This window comes from Convolutriloba macropyga, chromosome 4, assembly GCF_964194025.1.
Source record: "Convolutriloba macropyga chromosome 4, txConMacr16.3, whole genome shotgun sequence".
In the NCBI taxonomy this organism is placed as follows: Eukaryota; Metazoa; Xenacoelomorpha; order Acoela; family Convolutidae; genus Convolutriloba; species Convolutriloba macropyga.
In genome coordinates, this window is record NC_134471.1 from 35,762,076 (window position 1) to 35,782,795 (window position 20,720).

The 20,720-nt window shown below is 35.0% G+C and overlaps 2 protein-coding genes across 2 annotated transcripts; both read right to left on the minus strand.

Annotated features, from left to right (window-relative positions):
• Positions 1-1,123: 1,123 nt before the first annotated feature.
• Positions 1,124-12,985, minus strand: LOC142337641 (uncharacterized). The gene is made up of 3 exons (XM_075387025.1): positions 12,534-12,985; positions 11,552-11,803; positions 1,124-2,455 (listed from the first exon to the last, which is right to left on the minus strand). The coding sequence occupies exons 1-3, from the start codon at positions 12,832-12,834 to the stop codon at positions 1,680-1,682; spliced, it is 1,329 nt and encodes a 442-aa protein (XP_075243140.1). The 5' UTR covers positions 12,835-12,985; the 3' UTR covers positions 1,124-1,679.
• A 2,134-nt stretch (positions 12,986-15,119) lies between these two features.
• Positions 15,120-17,872, minus strand: LOC142338407 (alpha-methylacyl-CoA racemase-like). The gene is made up of 2 exons (XM_075388164.1): positions 16,245-17,872; positions 15,120-16,034 (listed from the first exon to the last, which is right to left on the minus strand). The coding sequence occupies exons 1-2, from the start codon at positions 16,562-16,564 to the stop codon at positions 15,188-15,190; spliced, it is 1,167 nt and encodes a 388-aa protein (XP_075244279.1). The 5' UTR covers positions 16,565-17,872; the 3' UTR covers positions 15,120-15,187.
• Between the last annotated feature and the right edge of the window lie 2,848 nt (positions 17,873-20,720).

Here is a 20,720-nt window from a genome sequence, read left to right on the forward strand (position 1 = left end):
TAGCTAGACACTTGTATTAGTTACCAAAAAATTTCATAACGCTATCAAAACAATCATAAAACCATAAGTATAGTCCATTCAAACTATTAACCAAGAAAATAGTTAAAACCGAAAACACACTACTTGAAAAAGCCACACGTGAACAAGACATTTCGCTCGCTTGCAGAAATCGTTTTCACTTTTCGCCTTTTCTCTCTTTTCGCATCTCTCTTCAATTTTGTTTAACACCCAATCACTCCAAAATTTTTCACGCGTTTCAATTCCTGCTTCAAATTCACTCCAAAAAATTGATTTTTTTTTTACAAATACTCCTCTTCGAGTCGTAAAAAGACAATGCCCCAATACAATTCAAATTCTTTGAATTTAAAAAAAAAACCAAGAAAAAAGCCAATAATAGCCCCAGCTATTAAACGTTTATAAACTCAATAAATGCAACTGTAGTTCGGACGATTTGATTCAACTTTTTTCGACATATAGCTATGTGTTATTAGAACAAAGCAACGTATAAGCATTCGATCAAGACAACATCAAGTTCTAAGCAACAAGTGAAACTTAGACGGCAAGATTTTTTGTTGTTCATTTAACAGGTTTTTTCGTCTGATGTCATTGACGTCAAAATCAGTTCGTATTCAATCGTCAATTGTCTAGAAAACCTAAAAATATTAAGTCAAAAACCACCTCAATCGGTACATATCGTGGCTATATTTACTTAAAATTAGGTTAATTGAACTTTTTCGGAACTTTCTACGTATATTCGAACGTATTTAATTCATATTTTAAAGTTTAGAAATACTCGATTCTGATTGGCTAATAATCCCTCCATTTACTACGTAACAACGTTACTTATATATACGAAGAAACATATGAAAATTCCAGAAGAGCCGACAAACAGGATGTCAAATCGTTCATGCAAAAAATTGAATTCCTTCATACACGACTATAACTGCTATAACTATTGTGGAGCAATTTAGAATACTCTACCAGGACTAAAACAATTGCTACTAACTTTTTTAAAAGAATAATAAAAGTCGCAACTTTCATAAAGTAAGGTCCAGCTTTGTGACACTTGACAATGTTTTCAGGCTCAACATTCCTCTGCCAGAAGATAGAACGCACATCCCGGTTTATTATTAGGGTTCGTTAAACTGAATTGATAACATTTATAGGTTAAGTAACACATTTAGGGTAGGTTTGAGCAATTGAAATATAGAAATTGATATTTAGTTACATTAATTCATAAAACTGCTGGTAGCACTCGAATAATAATAGTCTGTCTATCTATTGCATAATTCTATATCGACTAGACCATTATAGGAGGTAAATTATTTCGCGTAAGAAGCGAATGGTGATAACTATGACACGTAATTTGAATATTATTGGAAGAGAAGCATGAAGGTTAAAAAAAATAATCCATGGAAATAAACTCAAAACAAAAACCGCTCATTTCTTCCAGGACTAACTCTTTTCTTCGACCAACATAAGAGTTTTGACCTTCTCGCTCGATCGCTTTTTTGAAACTTAACTGGACAGATCAACCACTAAAATCGAATCTCAATATTTTTGTTTTCTAATCAACGGATTTAGTTGGAGACTTATAATTTTGATCTCCTTTGGTACTTGTATGATTGCAAAGTTAGAGAAGAGCGTTGACCCATTAGTTTCCATCAATTATTCTGAGTTCAGACCGCACTGTTTGGATTTTCGGGTTCGTCGACTTTGAGACTTCCATTGAACTCTTGCCTGTCGCCATCATCATCCGCAGTCAACTCCGGAACCTCAATTCTGGCCTCATTACTTAGTTCTGCTTGCTCACTTTGTGCTCTGTCGCTTACTTGTTCATAACTTGGGGGTGGTTCGCTGAAGTCATTTTCGTTCAACGCGGTTGCATTCAGGCTTGTTTCAATTCCTTGGGCTTCGTTCTCGTCGCTTGGAGGTGGGCGATCATAATCGTCAGATCCAGCCACAGCGCCGGAATAACCTGGACATTCATCGCTGGGACTAGTAGGCGCTGCTACGGGAGACGGGATGTTCACAATTAGAAACTTCTTACCCTCGGGGTCTTTCGCAACTTCTGAATAGTTCGGCAGTTTGAACAAAGATCCCGCACCGGTAGGGCTACTTCCATTGCCGTTCGTGTTTGAGGTTTCGTTCATGTTGTATTCGTCTCTTTCCAACTCGTTCAACCAGTTACCAGCAACCGGAGGGTTTACAGATCCATCAGGTCCCCAAAACGAGGCACTGCCGGCAACCGCGTCGCCACCTGTTAGGTTATTTATTCGTCGGATATTCTCACGGTTGCGACGCAGGATAAATTTGTAACATCGCCAGACTATGGAGAGAGTGTATATGAGGATATTGAGATAGAGAAAGAAGAAGAGAACACTGGCCAGAAAGCCGTAGTCAGTACTCATGAACTCCGCCATTGGATCAATCTCGCGCATTTCTGGCTCTTCATCTACACAAAAAAGCTATTACACAGAACTAGAATAACTTCTTTTCAAGAATATATTACGGTAACCTGAGATTGAAAAACATTTACCGACTTACTTTAATTTCCTCGCTAAATAAATTCCAAATATATTCAGAGACTATTTTCGCAATCTGCGAAAATTAATTGGCTAAGACTCCTCTGAAAAACTAGTGCCTCAAGATATACGCTTTATAGACCTGCACTACCAGAAATTATTGAGAAATATGGCAGCAATGTGGCACTGGATCATTGGCGCTTTAAACTCTATGAGCCATTGATTGGAGGTAAGGAATATCGTCACGATTTTGAGAAACCGGACTGATTTACTCCGTAAATTGATATCCTTCATTAATATAACAAAACTCCTTTGGAGTGTTCAAATCGTGTATCAAAAACCTAAAGCAGCACGGTACTTATGCGACTGAACCAACGCGCACGAATAGATAAAAGCTTGCGAAAGAAGTCCGAACAGTAGATTACAGTTTTTGAAGGTAAAGACGACACAATTTGCACAGTCATTTTGGCAATCACACAAAACAATTTTCCTGTAATTATCACAAAGAAACGCTATGTTCAACTTTTGGAACAATTTAAACATTACAGCATAATTCAGAAAATCAATAAAAATGTCTTTCCCAATAAAAAAATTGGGAGACATTCAGAGATTTCCAATGCTGATCAGAAATTCTCTATAATTCAGGAACACGATTGGCATAGATGATGATCCTAAAATTGAAAATGCATTCGGACTCTAGCTTTAAGAAGAGCATCGAAACAACCTAAAACAACCTACTCATCAACGTCGGTCAATTTCCAAGCCTATGCAGGATGCTGGTTTTCAAAATTAATAATTATTAATATTTTGTCGTTTAAAGCGAATTACGAGAGCATTACATATTTAGTTTTAAAAAGTTAATAAATTTTCTTGTCCAGGAGCTCAATGAAAATTTGTTGTTCAGGGAACATTTGCTGTAAACTAAAGTGTGTTTCTTATTTCATATTCACAAAGACGTCCCCGCCAGAAAAATTCTCGACTCTGAGAATTTTTCTACCTCAGATAATTTTTTGCATTTAGGTACTTGAAGTTGCGAATTCTGAAAAACGAGTTATTTCAACAATGAGCAACTGAGTTATTTAAACGTTTCTCAAAAATACTTTATGGATAAAAGAAAACTTCAAACTGTTGGTAAAGTAATTGGCTTTCGTCAGATTTAAAATCGAATTTTGCTGGAGAACTTTTGAAGCAATCTATGAGAGAAATTCTTTTTGAAGCAATCTATGGGAGCAATCTAATTCTTTAATTTCCATTTTGTTATTAAATTTTTTGAGAAGACTATTGATGAGGCTCATGAATATTTACCAAAAGTGCGAAGCAGGAAATTTGGAAAAAAACCTTTTAATAACTTGTTACATGGCTTTCAATGTTTTAGGCCAAAAAAAGAAACATGCCCCAACTATTATGTGTTCTTACGAGATCAAAGGAGATTTATTTGACTTTTATAGCAAAGAAACGCTATGTTCAACTTTTGGAACAATTTAAACATCACAGCATAATTCAGAAAATCAATAAAAATGTCTTTCCCAATAAAAAATTGGGAGACATTCAGAGATTTCCAATGCTGGTCAGAAATTCTATATAATTCAGGAACACGATTGGCATAGATGACTATCCTAAAATTGAAAATGCATTTGGACTCTAGCTTTAAGAAGAGCATCGAAACAACCCAATTACAAACTGTTGGTAAAGTAATTGGCTTTCGTCAGATTTAAAATTCTTCAACGAATTTTGCTGGAGAACTTTTGAAGCAATCTATGAGAGAAATTCTTTTTGAAGCAATCTATGGGAGCAACCTAATTCTTTAATTTAGATTTTGTTATTAAATTTTTTGAGAAGACCATTGATGAGGCTCATGAATATTTACCAAAAGTGCGAAGCAGGAAATTTGGAAAAAAAAACCTTTTAATAACTTTTTACATGGCTTTCAATGTATTAGGCCGAAAAAAAGAAACATGCCCCAACTATTATGTGTTCTTACGAGATCAAAGGAGATTTATTTGACTTTTATAGCAAAAAATGACACCCACGATTTTGGGTAGGCTTAGTCTTAAAGAGAAAGGATCTCTCGTTACAGGGCATTCACTTTGCTAGACGTTGATTTCAAGTTCAGTCTGTTCACAGCAATTCAGTTAGTGAATAATGTGAAATTTTTCTTAATGAGACTAGGTGACAAGTTGACAAAGAGAACGGATAATGAGGCGAAATTCAATCCACATTTTTTAAAGCAAGAAATTTCAAAAGTCTTAAAGATCATTAGCTTTTAAGGAAACAATTCTTGATAAATTTACTAAAAAGTTATTACAAAACCAAGAGGACCTGTTTTTGGTTAGACTCAGCCATGGAAAAAGACCGAGATGAAGATGCAGAAAAATCAAAAAATTACTAACGATTTGCGAAAATAAAAATTATTGACACCATTAAAATCATTAGCTATTATCTGAATATTGTATTTTTAACTGCATTGTTGTTTATACTAAATCAGCTAAACTATTTATAATGAGAGGTAAAATAAGTTCACTTGGGTCACATTTGAAAAACATTCAGATCTGTTATTACGCGATTGTGCTGAAAAAGAAAAGAAACACAAAAAATGAACATTCACATTTTGTCCAACAGAGAAAACATCAGTGACAACGAAAATCAAAAGATATGTCATTGTTTGAAATACAAGAAATTGAATGGGACCACTCAATGATGAAAATAAGTTACAAGTTGACGAAAAGAACAACAAAAACAGAAAAATTTGGAAAATCTTTGAAAACGTATATTATGATAAACTTTAAGATTATTTGTTATAAACGGACTGCTACAGGCAACATCATTCATTCAATCCTCAATTGAAAGCCTTTGAGAACGTTTCTGCAATTTACGGCTACACAAAAAAAAACAAAAAAACAGGCAATAATAGCAAAATCAAGAAAAAAAATTGGGCGAGAAAATTGTCGAAGGCATTAAAAAATGACCATTTCGGTAGAATCTTTTCTATTCTGAATTAATTTTTTAAGAGCAATGGGATTCTTCTTTTTTAACAATATGAATTCAAAAAATCAACAATATGAACAAATACATTAGAACCACCAAAATTTTGAGGAGACTCGTAGTATCAACGCCATTAAATTCAATAGCTTTCAATGGAAGCCAGTAAATACGCTTAGTTATGCCTCTATGGGACAAAAAAGATGTTTGTCAATCATAAGTTATCAATAAGACCTTACAACAAGTTATTGACTAAGAAAACAAAAACAATTACAGGTAAAAACCAAAAAATTCAGTAGAAAAGTGCGAGTTTCGAAGCAAATTAAACCATAAGCTCTTCTCTGAAAACTTCATCTATGATCCACTGAACGTCTTACTTAAGACAATGCGAACTATCAGTATTAGAATGAAGTGATAAGATTTGAAAAGAAACCAAAAATAAGAAAATATCCAAAAAATTTTAAAAAATTATAAAAACTCGTGGCATTGAAGTCGTAAAACTAATAGGTAGAAGATGAAACCACTGACCGGAATAATTTTTGGTTGCAGTAGGAAAAGAGGGGACCTGCCAATACTGGGACTCACTATCAATTCACGAAAAAAGTTTAAGATTGGTTAATGTTCAAAACTCTAAAAAAATCGTTTTAAAGTCTTAACATCCATTAAATTCAATCTATTTCAACAGAAGTTAACAAATATGCTCAATAATGGCATGATGGGAGGACAATAAGGTTTATTTTGTACAGGCAATCAATAAGAAATCACAATAGGTCTTATGACTATGAAAACAACAAATACAAAAACCAAAAAATCAGTAGAAAAGTGCGAGAAAGTGTCGAAGCCATTTAAACCATTAGCTTTTCTTTAAAAATTTAATTTATGATCAATTGAACGTCTTCTCTTAGCCAATGTGAGCTACCAATATCAGGATAATGCGATAAGATTTCAAAAGAAACCAGTTATACGAAAACATCCAAAAAATTTTTAAAAGTTTTTTGAAATCTTGGTGCATTGAAATCATATAACCAATAGTTAAAACATAAAACCGCTAACCAGATTGAGTTTGGTTGATATAGGAAGGATGCGGGCCCTGTCATTACTGACATTGACGTAGAGTTTAATGTTAAAAAAAATTTCGGAGATTTATTTTTAAAGTCTTAACAATCATTAGCTGTTCACTCAAAGCACTAGATAGGTTCATTTAATGCTCATTACGGAATATATAGCACTTTTAGTCAATAGTTTATGCCTTAGGACTCCAAAAATTAGTAAAACATTAAAAAGGAAATCAAAAGTTCAATTAAAATTACGAAAAGTCAGAGTCGAAGCCAAAAAAAATTGAGCAGTTCCTTGAAAACGAATTTTTTGTTCCTTGGGCTTCTTTTGACTGTAAATGAGGTTTCTCGATATGCGGAATCATAAACGGAATCTCGATATGAAAAGTGACTAATATCTAGGTGACTTAAAAAAACAAAAAATTGAAAAGTTCTTAAAAAAAACTCTCAAATAGAATTCGAGTTTTTTTGATAGTGAAATTCCCTAAGAGACCAGAATTGGTCTTTTTATCGCCTTTAGTCTATTAGGAAGACAATATTGGTTCCTTTTGTGGCGTGAAATGTAATTTTGAAATACTATTTTTTATAGAAAATATTTTAATTTGAAGAGAAATTACACTAATAGTGAACAAAATCATGAAAAATTTCCAGTGTTCACATAAAACTTCAATCCTCGATAACTCCTCGAAAAAAACAAAATCGAAAAAAATGTTTTTAATTTTAAATTCTACGCTGGACGAGCTTTTTAATGATACCACTCACATTTCTCTACGATGAATATATTGATTGGCCAAAATTGTCTTAACAACCATTTGAAAAAACCATTTGAGTATATAGTTCCTGCCCCCAAAAGTGGGGTCAGAACAAAAAGCTGAAGGTCATCGTGCTACAGCCGAAGGTCATGCTACAGCACATATGTCAGAAAGGTAGCCATTGATCTGAATAATTGCTTTCGTTTTCTTTATATATATTTTTATAGCAGATTGGGTTATTGGTCAACGCCAGTTTCATAGAGAAGCGCAGATATGCAATCAGTCTGTCTTATCAAAAACTTTTGAGAAACCATTTGCTATTATTAAATTCCTTATGGGCTTTGCATGTTTTCTTCAAGGCTGTATTGTATTAATTTCTTTTGTGTAGGCTGTATTGTATTAATTTGTCTTTTGTGTAGGTGAGCGTACTGATGTTGACCTATAACGTCTTCGAGATTTGCGATAATTCTGGCCGATTAAATGTGACAGAATCTTCAGGTCAATTTTATGCAAGCTTATAGATCTAAATTCATCAATGTAACTGGATTTTCACTTTTTAGACGAAAATTTAAGATACCTTATTGCTGGCTATAAGGAACTTTGGATTTTTGAACAAACCATTGAAAAATTTTTTGCAACCGTGACCAGCTTTTTGCAAATTTAGAAGTGATACCATCTGATTCTGGCCAACTCTGCATTTAGTTTGTCAATTGGTTTGGCTATTTCATCGACAGTGATTCCGTTTTTATCACATATTTCAATTCGTTCTTCCAATGGATCGAGGAAAGATTTAGCAGTTTAACATCAATGTCCAGCCAAAAAACGGAGCGAAGTGGCTATTTCATGGCATTTATCTCTATGGAAAGTCAAATTTTGAGACCAAAACAGGAAGGGACAGCATTAAAAATACTAATGAACCCAAATAATTGCTACTGTTCGAGAACAACCAGAAACAATTTAAAGTTCCTAGAGTCCCAACAGTTCTACGAAGGCTTCTCTTTTATTTCAAAGCAGGAATTAAACAGAAATGCACACATAGGCACATACCGCAATTTAAATTTACATTTTCTATCAATTAACTGCAGTGAATCACTCAAATCTATGAATGAAAAACTCATTCTCAAATTCAAAACCGCTCTAACTTTTTTAACTTAATCCGTGTTTCTTTGAAATTCTTTCTGCTGTGACCTATTGCCATCCTCTCGATTCGAATCAGATTGAGTAAAAAAGTGAAAATTTAAAAAACTTGTTAAAGATTGCGAAATTTTTTTGGCTGAAACACATTTGTCTTTCCTGATTCCAAATTCTCCAACGATGAAACTAAAGGTGGGCAGTCCAGTCGCCAGACAAAATGAATACCGTAGAGTCAAGCGAAAACAATATAACTGACACAGATACTTAAATCGCAATTTGAAAAAAAAAACACTATAACCAGAACAATTTCTCTTGATTAATTTTCTCAGGGTTCAGCGCTGTTGACTTAAAAATGTTTTCAAAAACTGTAAAAGCATCATTTTCTATTTAAAAAACAAATTAATGTCACCCTTTTCCCGTCGCTTCTTCTTATTTCATTTGATTGCTAATCTAGGGACCATGAAGACTGATGTTTGCCAACTCTGTTTTGTCATATCATAAACATAACCGGCAGATTGCCGGAAAATAGCCGCGATAGACGCTTGTGGCGTTACATGAATTGAAACAACTATAGAAATAAATCAGACATATCGACCAACAGTCCTTTAATAGACCAGTAAACATTTTGGGTTAGCTTCGGACTGTCAATTTTATGAGACACATAAGCTCTATAAGGAGAAAGCCCTAATAGGGCATTTCGAAATTAGGATCTTTCCCGTTTGTGCCTCCTCAGCTTAGTGGGCGCATATTATTTGCACCCCCCAGATGCACGTGCAATACTTTTTACATAATGACTTCCTATGTAATGGCACGTGCTCTGTAACTGGGGGGCGCATAACGCACTGGCGGGGGCACAAACGGAAAAGATCCCAAAATAAATAATCAAAATCAAAAACTCAAGACTCTAATAATCAAGAATTCGGGCATATATGTTTGGCACTACTTAGATGCATACTAATAAGTAAATGTTCATAAAATTTAAAGTTCCATAAGTGAGTTCAGGAGTCATTTTTTTGAGTGAGGTAAATCATTGAAAAAGTCAATTCCAAGAAGTCAGGGTAAGACAAAACAAAACTCTGTTAGAAGAAGTTAAAAAAACATAGCCAGACAAGTCCTGAAATTTAATTCAAAGAATTGAATGAAAAATTTAGAAATCTCTACCTGACCAGCAGATCAATTGTGCAATGCCAGCCAAAACAAAATAATCTCAAAAATTGAGAAACAAGCAATCAAACAAACCAGACAAAAATATACTCATTGCTAAAATCTTTCAGCTTTCACCCCTAGGGCAAAAATTGAACCCTTTAAATATATCCAGTAACCCAATTCCAAGCCTTAAAAAAATCATTGGCTCAAAGATCGATAGGCAAAAATTTTTAAAAAATATTTCAAAAAATATAAATTTGTTCTATTAAAAGATAGACAACCATTCAATTGCCCCCTGGCAACTATTTAAAAACATATTATAATATCAAACCCGGGATGAGGCAAGAAAAACCTGGCTAATGAGGCAAGAAAAAATGAATAAAAGACAAATGTTTTGAAAAACTTGAAAAAAAAGTGCAAATGTTAAAAAATATCTGCAATTGGAAAGGTTATATTGTTGAAAATAAATCCATTGAAACTAACAACCGTTCAGTAACTTTTTAACAGACCGTGGAATAGTTTTTGTGACACTTGAAAATGGACAAATATCAAAAATTGACAAAAAAACTTTAGGAAACCTTGAAAAAAATTGCAGATTTTAAAAAAATGCTCTAAAATTTGAGAAATTAAAATGATGAAAACCAATCCAGTTTTACAAGAAACCATGCAGTGGCCTATTATCAAACCTTAAAGGAGATTCCTGGCCTCTGATAATGGAAAAACTTAAAAAATGACAAAAATTTTCAAAAAACATGAAAAAAAACTGAAAAAATTAGTATCAATTTGCGTGTTTGTGTATGTAGTACCAAAACATATAGCTCATAAAAATGGTCATAACAATTAATTTTGTCTCGCAAAAGGCCTTCATCAACTTTTAAAAACTTCAACCTAAGACTAATCAAACTAAAAACTCAAAAAAAAATCACGCAAAACATGAAAAATTGCACCATTTTGAGCCCAAAAACTCCTAAAAATGACCTTTTAACCTTAAATTAATGCCATCCCATCAGCTGCACTACTCTAAGCACTTGAAGGACTAATAAAGCCCACTTTGGGCCTCTAATGAAACTTAATGCCCGCTGGGCTTTATCTGTTTATCCCGTTTTGAAAGATCAAAGAAGTCATTGAAAAATGTGTGAACACATCTTTAAAAAAACACAGCGCCCCAATACAATTCAAATTCTTTGAATTGTAAAAATTTAGGACCGCTGTAATAGCGGCCTGGAATCGAGGACGCGGCTATTAAAAACCATTTAAAAATCTTTTGGATGACTTGCACAAAAAAATTAAACTTTGACATTTGCATTTAAAATACAATTGCAAAATTTAATGAGAAAAACTTAATCCAATTATAAAACTTAAAAAATTGAATAGTTAAAAAGATTTTAGTTTTGAACATCACTCCATTTTTCAAAAAAGCTATCCATTTACTATGCCGTACTCTTTATTTAGCTTAAAACTCCAAACCTTCAACATGCTGTGAGATAGTGTTGTCATTGAGCTCAAATATTCACTTTAGAGAAACATCTATGAAGAGCTGATGACACGTTAGTATATCGCAAGAATAGAACCTGAGCTAATAAGCGCTGGCTTCAGTTTTGCGAGCTTATAACAAGCGATTATGAAGACTTAAAATTACAGCAACATTTTAATAGTTCCGGAATTTGTGCATTTTTGAAGCAAATCTGATTGATTATTCAGTGATCGCTCTTATTGGTTTACAAAAAAAACTGGTGTAACTCTCTCTCTCTCTCTCATCGTTATAGCAGTTTTTTCATAACGCAAAAAGCCTCAATTTCTCATTAAACTGATTAGTTTTTATCAGCTTTATGGGAATTTATTGGGGCTTTTCGAGTTGCAAATGCGTTTACCATGAGTGAGTTATACAGACGGTCAGTTTGCTTCTACCATCAAGCTTCTACAAGGCGGAACATTGTCCATTTTAAAACAAGCTACTCACTGATAAGTTCCGATTCCAACTCTTGCGGCGCAGCATCGTAATCTCGCACTGCGTGAGTCAGCCAAGCAGCAACTCCCAAGACAGTTCTGAGCAGTTGAAAGAAGCGGATACACATGAAGGGCATGAGGTACATACTCTTGTAACTGTGCGCTCCGTACACTAGCATAATAGCCACTGCGATCTGCAGGAAGTATTTTAGGGGTTCTACTCGGCTGTTCTCTGTGGAGTAACGACTGTCTTCATAGCGCATGTCTAAGTTGCAAAGTTATCAGTGATTTCCCTTTGAACATTTAATTACAGCAATGTCACGTTGAGTTCGAACCACAACAATTTGATAGTTCTGTGCTAGTAATTCAGTGCTATTTAAATTTTACGCCCAGCATCAAAATTTATTTCTTTAGAATTTTTCATAAAATTATTGGGCAACTTGTCAATTTTTGGAAAAGTCACTTAATGACCTTTTCGCGCAGAAATTTGAGAGCCATCGAAGTTAAAATACGGGTGTCACATAAATAGTCTGGTTTAAAAAAAAACGATGATCTCAACCACTTAATGTTCTTCGGCACAGCATACCGCTGATAGCTATTCATTTTTGCTAAGCGGTCCAACCAGTTGCAACTAGTGAAAATGAACCAATACTCGATTCGAGCCAGCGTATCTCACAAGCACGTCTAGTGTGCTTACCATTACACCAAATTTTTTAAAGCTCGAGCTTCAGCTCCACTTCATAACCCATCCTCTTCATCATTCTTGTTTTCGAAGGATTCGTCTCTCACAGCGAGTTTACTTTGAACAAGTGGAGCTTTTGTCAAGCTATCTCAAGCTTATCTTTTGCAGAAGTCAACTTTTGTTGCCCCTCTTAACAGTCTAACATTTTTCAAAGTACAATCAATTGTTAAACTGTTTTTTCTTGTATTAAAGGCCTAAGTTAACAAGCGAGAGATACTTGTGCGAATGTGCAATTTAAGTGCGAGGAAATCACTAGGAGGAAGGCTGCTGGATTTCTGCCCGTCATCTACAACACTCGCATCCACTTTTTGAGGGTTCGAATCATCTCCGGTTGAGTGGGCATTCATTCCGTTGGAATTCGCATACCCAGTGTCAGAAGTACCATTTACATACTGCAGTCCATCTTGGGTCAAAGGAAGAAAAAGGATAAAACTGGTGTTGATAATAATCAAATAACAGCCCAGAAGTATAGTTGCAAATCGAACGTGTAAGCAAACGCAACAGCGTTCCTGTTCACTGCTCGGCGTTACCTGCATGTTGCGAAGAAATGACATTTTAGGAAGAAAGTTTTGTGATAATTATTCAGTTTTTGAAATACAATCAACTGCTTTATTTTTCTTTCTCTACGGTCCTGGGTAGCAAAGCACAGTCAACTGTGCGAATGCGGTGAAAGTCAATCGATATCTGAAAGCAATTACAGTAAGACAGAAACTCAAAAACGACAAAAAGTTTCTATTTGCAAACGGGAAACAAAATGCACGCATTGATTAGTGAAAATTAGCTTATAGTGCTGAATTTTAAATGACTGCAAGCAAGTAGGAACGCTCACAATTGTCTGCATAAGACAAAATGTTAAAACTGTTCATACTCGCAAACGAAGAAGCAAAATTAACAAGAGGAACGAACAAATTAACAAGCAATAAGTCACTGAAATTAGTACTTGCATGTAAACGTAATAAATAAGTACAAAAAAGCAATTGAGCATAATCTATCTACTTAAATGTTTTCATCTGAACTTCAATATAAAAACATAACCCACTAACGTAGGGCGAATTGCTCTCAAAAGACCTGCGAGCGATTGGCTTTGGTAGTAGCCAGCTGGGACTTACGGATGCTAGCATTGGGGGGGGGGGGGGGGGGGGAATCAAGCAATGGGGTTAGGGTTGGGAGGGCTAGACGAGAGGGGGTCCAAAATGGCAAATGGATCGTGGACGGGTGAGTGTTGATTTTTTCGGGAGGGTGTGAGTTGGTGGGGGGTTGAGTGATGGGGGTGAGTGTGTGTGGCAGAGGGGTTCAAAAAATTTAAGATAGGGAATTGCCCTTCACACCCTAAAATTGTCTCCTCAAAACAGTTTCGGCGAATCTGACTTAGAGACTAGTAAGGCATAAGGCTCTAGGAGACCTACCAGTCACTTAATGCCCCCGGGCTTACCTGTTTATCCTATTTTTGAGGAAGAAAAGTTAAAGGGTCACACGAAAAGGGTCAATCGTAAAATTGCATAAAAAGACCATATGACTAAAATGGTAGCTAAAAACTTAGTTTGAGAGCAATTGAACATAGATACAAGATTACCAAAAAGTAGCTGCTATAGCTTTGTGGATATTTAGCCTCAAAATCCAAAAATGACAAACATTTTTCAATGATTGTTTCTCTACTTTCCGTGATGTATTTAATTAGTTAAGACTTACCTATTTCAACGCTGCCCTGAAATAATCTTCAATTAGATTGAGATATCCTCACTTGACCTCAACTCCGCCAAAGTAAGCTAAAATCAATTTATAGAAGAGAATTGTCAATTTGAAAGTGACGTAAATAGCGTATCGTAAAAAAACCATTCATGCAAATATTTTTAAAAAACTCGCTCCAATAAGTGTGAAAAATGACATCAACCACGTAATTCAGTCGAATGTTTACACAACAGCGAAGGCCAACAACAGCTCCACTCACCTATCGCCGCTATTGAAAAAGAATACTAAAAACTCTTGCCATTTTAGAAACAACATCCTCAAGAGTTCCATTTCCATGTACACAGCTATAAAATTTGATTTCTGGAACAAATGAGTCTTCAAGACTATATCTCCCAGTAATTCGTTCGAATAAAGTTGTATTCAGCACAATCATCTATTAAAAATGACTATAGAACTTAGGGAAAAAATCCGAAAAGGCGATCAAACGCTATTAAGCTCTAACATAAAACGTAAGATGAAGCTTCATTTGTTGCACTTCTTCCATTTTTCCAGATTTTCATCTCATAAGCTCACGCTGTTCTATCAGTTGCTCAAAACTGTTAATGAGGTCAATTCCAGATGCACAAAAAATCAAGAACAAAAGTTTGGAGAGCACTCAAAAACTTTTAAATGTTGGGCAAAAAATCAAAAACCTAGTTATCACGAATATTTAATGTTCTTAACGTTTGCTAATAAAATAGCTGACAACTAAAACACACAAAATGATATCCAAAAATGATATTAACTTTATAAGTTGTGAATACCAAGATGTTCTGCTTTATAAAAACACAAGACCTATTGAGAATTGACAAGGAAACTAACTTTGACACCCCCCCCCCCCCAAAAAAAAAAAACCATGACAAAAGTTTTTGAAAACTGGAAATCTTCTATTGAAATCACGAATTAAAATTTTCAGTGAACAGACAACTTTTCTTCAAACTGCTGCCAAAGCGTTAAAAACAAAACCAACAGACCTGGTGGTGGAGGTGGCATAAATTGGGAAGGTGTCGAAAACACCAAAAGTTGCACGTTGCTGCAAATTCAATTTTACCGTCTTTACCGCGTTACTTTGTCAACTAAGTAATTAAGAATGCTCTGGAAAAAAACGCGCTTCTCAATAAAAAGCGTATAATTAATACCCTTCTTTCTAAAAACTAATGCAACAACAATGCAATCTAATTACAGCTTCGAAGCAGTATTGTGACAATATACAACATTGCTTCCAACTAATTCTGTGACCTGATGAGACGAATAGCCCAATTCATTTAAGACCTCTTCAGTATTTGCTCCAATTGGTAAAATTCTAGCACTCTCATTTACATTTATTGCACCAGGACTTTCGGATAAAATGGGGGATACATTTGGAATTGTAACACCGGATTTGGTGTCAACGAATGAATCGGCTTCGCGATTATGGTCATGGCTAACTGCTTCATCTAAATCCAAAACTGGCGAAACACACGCGTCTACATTTTCAAAAATTTCACCCCATTCCTTTTGGGTGCTTTTTGCGAACTGAAGCTCAAAATCTTTTCTCATTTCTTCCCAAATTGAGGGATCCATTTGACTTGTCGAATATTTGTCTACTAAATTGAGTTTTTCAATAACGCGTTGAAAAAATTGAGGTTCTAAAGCACCAACGGCCATGAATTTGCCATCCAAAGTTTTATAGGTATCATAAAAGGGGCATCCACTATCGAGCAAATTCTCACCCGTTTTTTGTTGAGTAATAAAAGGGAATAAATCTTTGGAATGGAAGAAAAATGAAGCGATATAAGCTGAGCTTGCTGTCATACTACAATCAACAACTTGTCCAATGCCCTTCCGACTTCGTTCGAAGAGAGCTAAAATTATGCCCATTGCACACATTAGGCCACCTCCAGCAAAATCAGCCAAAAGATTTTGGGGTGGCGTTGGTTTGGAATTGGCCCGACCAAGTCTGCTAAGAACTCCTGACAATGACAGAAAATTGATGTCGTGACCAGCTTTGTGACGCCAATTCCCGTTTTGTCCAAATCCACTCAACCTAAAATTTCAATATAAAAATATCCCGTCTTACTTAACCGATTAAAAATCTCTAGCTGCAGTGCTTGAGAAGATGACATCAGAAATATTAGTTATGACTAATCTTATCAAGGTAACAAATTTCAGCTCTTACTTGAATTGACGGATACATAAATTTTGCATAAACTGAAAAAAAAACATGAAACAGGACAGTTCGTGGCCCATATCTAACCTTGCGTATATCAAGGCAGGATTTATCTCCAACGCAGTATCAGGTCCAAGTCCCATTCGCTCCATTGTTTCAGCTCTAAAGGGCTCAATCAGTACATCTGATGTCGCTACCAATTCTTTCATTATTTTTATGCCAGGTGAACCTTTGAGGTTGAGCGAGATAGATTTTTTGTTGTCCGCGAGAACATCAACAGAAAAATTTGGCTGGGGCAGCCTGTCGATTCGTAAAACAGAAGCTCCGTGATCGGCAAGAATTTTTCCACAAAATGGTCCGGGAGCAAGTCCAGCAAACTCTAGAACTTTGATTCCTCTTAGAGCCATTTAATCTGTAATTCACTGTTTTTCATTCATCACTTCGATAGTGCAACAGATAAAGCTCCATTATTGCCTTTCAAAATTACAAACAAGTCCTGGTTCTTGTCAAGGAGTTCGGTTAAGCTAACATAGCCTAGTTGGTGCAAATTGATGTAAGTTTTGTGCATTGAGTAATAGCACTGCTGCAAACAGTTTAACGCAATTAGCCCACGTTGAGCAAGCAATATTCTAAGATTACTCCTTATCGTTCCAATTGACAGACTTGTGCTGACTTTTCGCCACTCTTCTTTGTTTGTTTGAACTACGGATTCGGTAGGATATAACAAACAAGCCTCCCCTGGGTGAACACTAATAATTTCTCCGAGTTGTACGAAAATTTCTTCCACAGAACGGCACATGCAAGACTCTGGAACCAGATCAACTCCATACGTCTCACAGTAAATTTCAAGAAACTGGTCCAATTTGATTCCGTTAGGCCATTGAATTATCAAATTGTTTATTTTACCCCTGATATGAGCGGGAACAAAACCCAAATTGCTCTTAGTTGAGCAATAGCTCTTAGTTAGATTGCTCCTGATATGAGCGGGAACAAAACCCAAATTGCTCTTAGTTTGTAATTTTGTTGACGCGCTTCCGAATTTGAAACCAGGCCTCGAAGTATTCCAGGAATGCAGTGCCACGCGCGAAAACAGACTTTCGCTCTGTTCAGTAAGTAAATATCGATTACCACTGCCAAGCTGTGAACTCACGCATTTGATCCGTTGGGGATACCTCTTCAATAAGTCGTCCAGATTTGAACATTTAAAATCTCTCCATGGTATATCACAATTCAACAAAGCGTGGTACTCCTTCTCAATTTCACTCGAGACTAGACCCTTTTCTCCGTTGATGGCTAATATTGCTATTATATTTCTCATAATGTCTTCTTGTGAACTTGGGAGGCAAGGCGTTAGTTTCCGCGAATAACTCATAGCAGCTTAAACTAAAAGACAGGTTTATTTATCGAGGTTCGATTCGAGATCTGCAAAGCACGGCAAATTCAGCTATCTTCCTCTCTGCCACTTCCACCAGTAGAAATTATCGAAATAAGGACATCACAAGCTGAAACTACCACATTCCTGATAAGGCCAAGAACTTGAATTTTAAAACAGAAAAGAGGATTAAGAATGCATATAGCTTTTGTCTAATCGTCCCCGAATTCTTCAAAATTAAAATTGATTCGTTCACGTCAATTGAGCTATCAAAAATCTGGTATATGTCAAATACAGCTCGCTGTTACTCGCACAGTTTAACTGCTAACGGCCAATACTACACCGCACCATATCCTGGCTCTAAATAAACGGGGCCCTTTACTTGCTTTTCCAAAATACCTTCATTAGGATTCTAGCTAATGGTTTGAATATGGCTGCGATGTGACAGGACAAGAAGAATAAGACGAATAAATTTCTCCAAAATGTTTAATACATTACAAATAAATAAATATACATCAGGTGACACAATAACTGGGTCATCGGACCCTCTAACCTTTTGCCCTATCGAGTAGAATAACATGTAATTAATTTGTAAACTCAAATACAATAAATCAGTTTATTTAGTCGGGAAAACAGCAAAATCCGATAACGTTTTTAAATATACAACAACCAGCAGAAGAAAATCTTGCGGCGTCTGTTTTTTTAACTAATCGGACCAATTTTTGATCTATTCTGTCCCCCCACCCCCTCCAGAGTGTTTAACGCCCCCCAGTTACAAATTATATGTTGTTATACAGCAAGTTACTATGTAAGAAAATAGCACGTTCGCCTGGGGGAGTGCAAATATAAGCTCACTAGGCATCACGTAAAAAACCTAGAGATTCGCCTATCAGCTCAACATGAAGATATTCATTTTAAGCCGTTCCCTGGCAGCACTTGGCTATATTAACTTGAACCGTTTTTGGAACGTTGAAGACACGTTCAATTCACAATGACTGCAGTTTCTTCTATTTTGTATATTTTCAAACTTGTCAAACTATCTTATTAATGTTTAATGTGGTTCTTTTAATACTATCTCTAATGGCAAAAACTTAATGATTATTTCAAGCGAGTTTAGAATATTTATGAACATTGTGTCTCTATACTTAAACAAGGATACTCATTAATGTGCGTTCGCACATGATGTTCCGACCCGAGCTCATCTACAATTTTGACTTCATTGTCATCCTAACGATGAGATAATTAAAAACAGATGTTTGAGTTTAAAAAATAGTTACAAGACCGAACTACTAGTTGAATTGCATAATAACATGCAACGGCGCTCACAAGATCTGTCAATAGAAAGACCACGAGAAAAAAAACAAACACCAAAATAAGCAAATACAAAAATTTTTCAGCGAATGTGCTAAAAGAAGAGAAAAAGAAACACAAATTGACCACTCACAAAATTTTATGAAAACGCATTTGTCCAACAAACAAAACATGAGTTAAGACATGAAATCAACAGAAAAAGTTACATGAAACTTTCAAGAATTACATGAAATTGGAATGGATCTCTCAACGATGAGAATAAATTACAAGTTGACAATAAGAACAAAAACTGAAAAGTACAAAAAATCTTTGAGACCAACAATATCGTAAACTTTATCACTATTCGCTATAAACTGAGTGCATAGAGCAACATCATTCATTCAATTCTCAAATAGAAACCTCTGAGACCAGTCAGCATTTTACGACTACATGAAGAATTTAAAAAAAGGCAAAAACAGCAAAATCAAAAAATTTGAGCGAGAAAAGTGTCGAAGCGAGTAGGAAGAAATTTAAAAAATTACAAAATATTTTGAAATATGACTTCAAAAATCAACAATTATGAACCAACATATTAAAACCAAGAAATTTTTGAGAAAACCCTTTATATCAATGCCGTTAAAATCAATAGCTTTAAACGGAAGACAAAAAAGCGCTAGTTATGCCTCTATGATAAAACAAGGATGTTTGTCAATCACAAGCCATCAAAAGAACATCACATTAAGTCTTATGATTATGAAAACAACATCAAGAACTTGCAAAAATCAAAAAATCAGAAGAAAAGTGCGAGAAGAAAGTGTCGAAGCCATTGAAACCATAAGCGTTTCTCTGGAAACTTTATCTGTGATCAATTGAACGTCTTTTCTAAGCCACTGAGAAGTATTAATATTAGGATAATGTGATAAAATTTTAAAGTGAAAAAAAATTACAAAATATCCAAAAATTAAATAAAAATTTGAAAACTCGTTGCATCAAAACCATAAATTCAATAGTTAGAAGATAAAACCTCCAAAACAGACTCATTTCAGTCCAAATCGAAGTAATGGAGGTCCTGTCATTACTGAGACTGACTTACAAATCACGAAAAAATTGCAGATTGGTTAATGTCCGAAAAAAAAATTACTTGTAAAGTCTTGACAGCCATTAAATTCAACATCTTTCAACGGAAGTAAAAAAACAAAATACCTTATGCTTCGATGGAAGACATGGATCATTGTAAACAAAGTTTTAACAATAAGACATCACAATAAGTCCTATGATTATTAAAACAACAAATAAAACCAAAAACCAACAAAATGCAGCAGAAATTTGAGAAGAAAGTGTCGAAGCGTTTAAACCATAATCTTTTCTGTAAAAATTTTATCTATAATCAATTGGGGGATTTTATAAGCCAATGGGAAATGCCAATACGCAGACGAGATAAGATTTTAAAAGGAAGCAAAATAATGACAAATCCAAAATTTTTTTGAAATTACGAAAACTCGTGATATCGAAGTCATTAAACCAATGGCTAGCAGATGAAACCGCTTACCAGGTTCATTTTGCTTGCAGTAAAAAGGATGGTGTCCTGTCATTGCTGAGACCAATCTACAAATCAAGAGACTTAATTTAATTTTAGTTAATTTCAAAAAAAAAAAATTGAAAATTTATTCTTTTAAATCTTGACAGCCCTTAGATGTCCACTCAAATCACTATAAAGGTTAACCTAATGCACTTTAGAAAACCAATTGCATTTTGCAAATCTCAAAACAAAATCAGAATTTTATTAAAAAATTCAAATACTCAGTGTCGAAGACAAAAAAAACATGAGCAATGCATTGAAAACGAATTTTCTGTTCGTTAGGTATCATTTGAAGCTAAATCTTGTTTGTCAAAAACGGAAG

Bases quoted from the DNA above. Each gene is read 5' to 3' on its own strand.
- LOC142337641 (XM_075387025.1), bottom strand. From the start codon at position 12,834: ATGTCATTTCTTCGCAACATGCAGGTAACGCCGAGCAGTGAACAGGAA. The intron at 11,804-12,533 runs GTGATTTCCTCG...TTTGCAACTTAG, and splicing joins ATCCAGCAGCCTTCCTCCTA to ACATGCGCTATGAAGACAGT. The intron at 2,456-11,551 runs GTGAGTAGCTTG...TTTTTTGTGTAG, and splicing joins GTTGGAATCGGAACTTATCA to ATGAAGAGCCAGAAATGCGC.
- LOC142338407 (XM_075388164.1), bottom strand. From the start codon at position 16,564: ATGGCTCTAAGAGGAATCAAAGTTCTAGAGTTTGCTGGACTTGCTCCC. The intron at 16,035-16,244 runs GTTAGATATGGG...TTGAAATTTTAG, and splicing joins CCTGCCTTGATATACGCAAG to GTTGAGTGGATTTGGACAAA.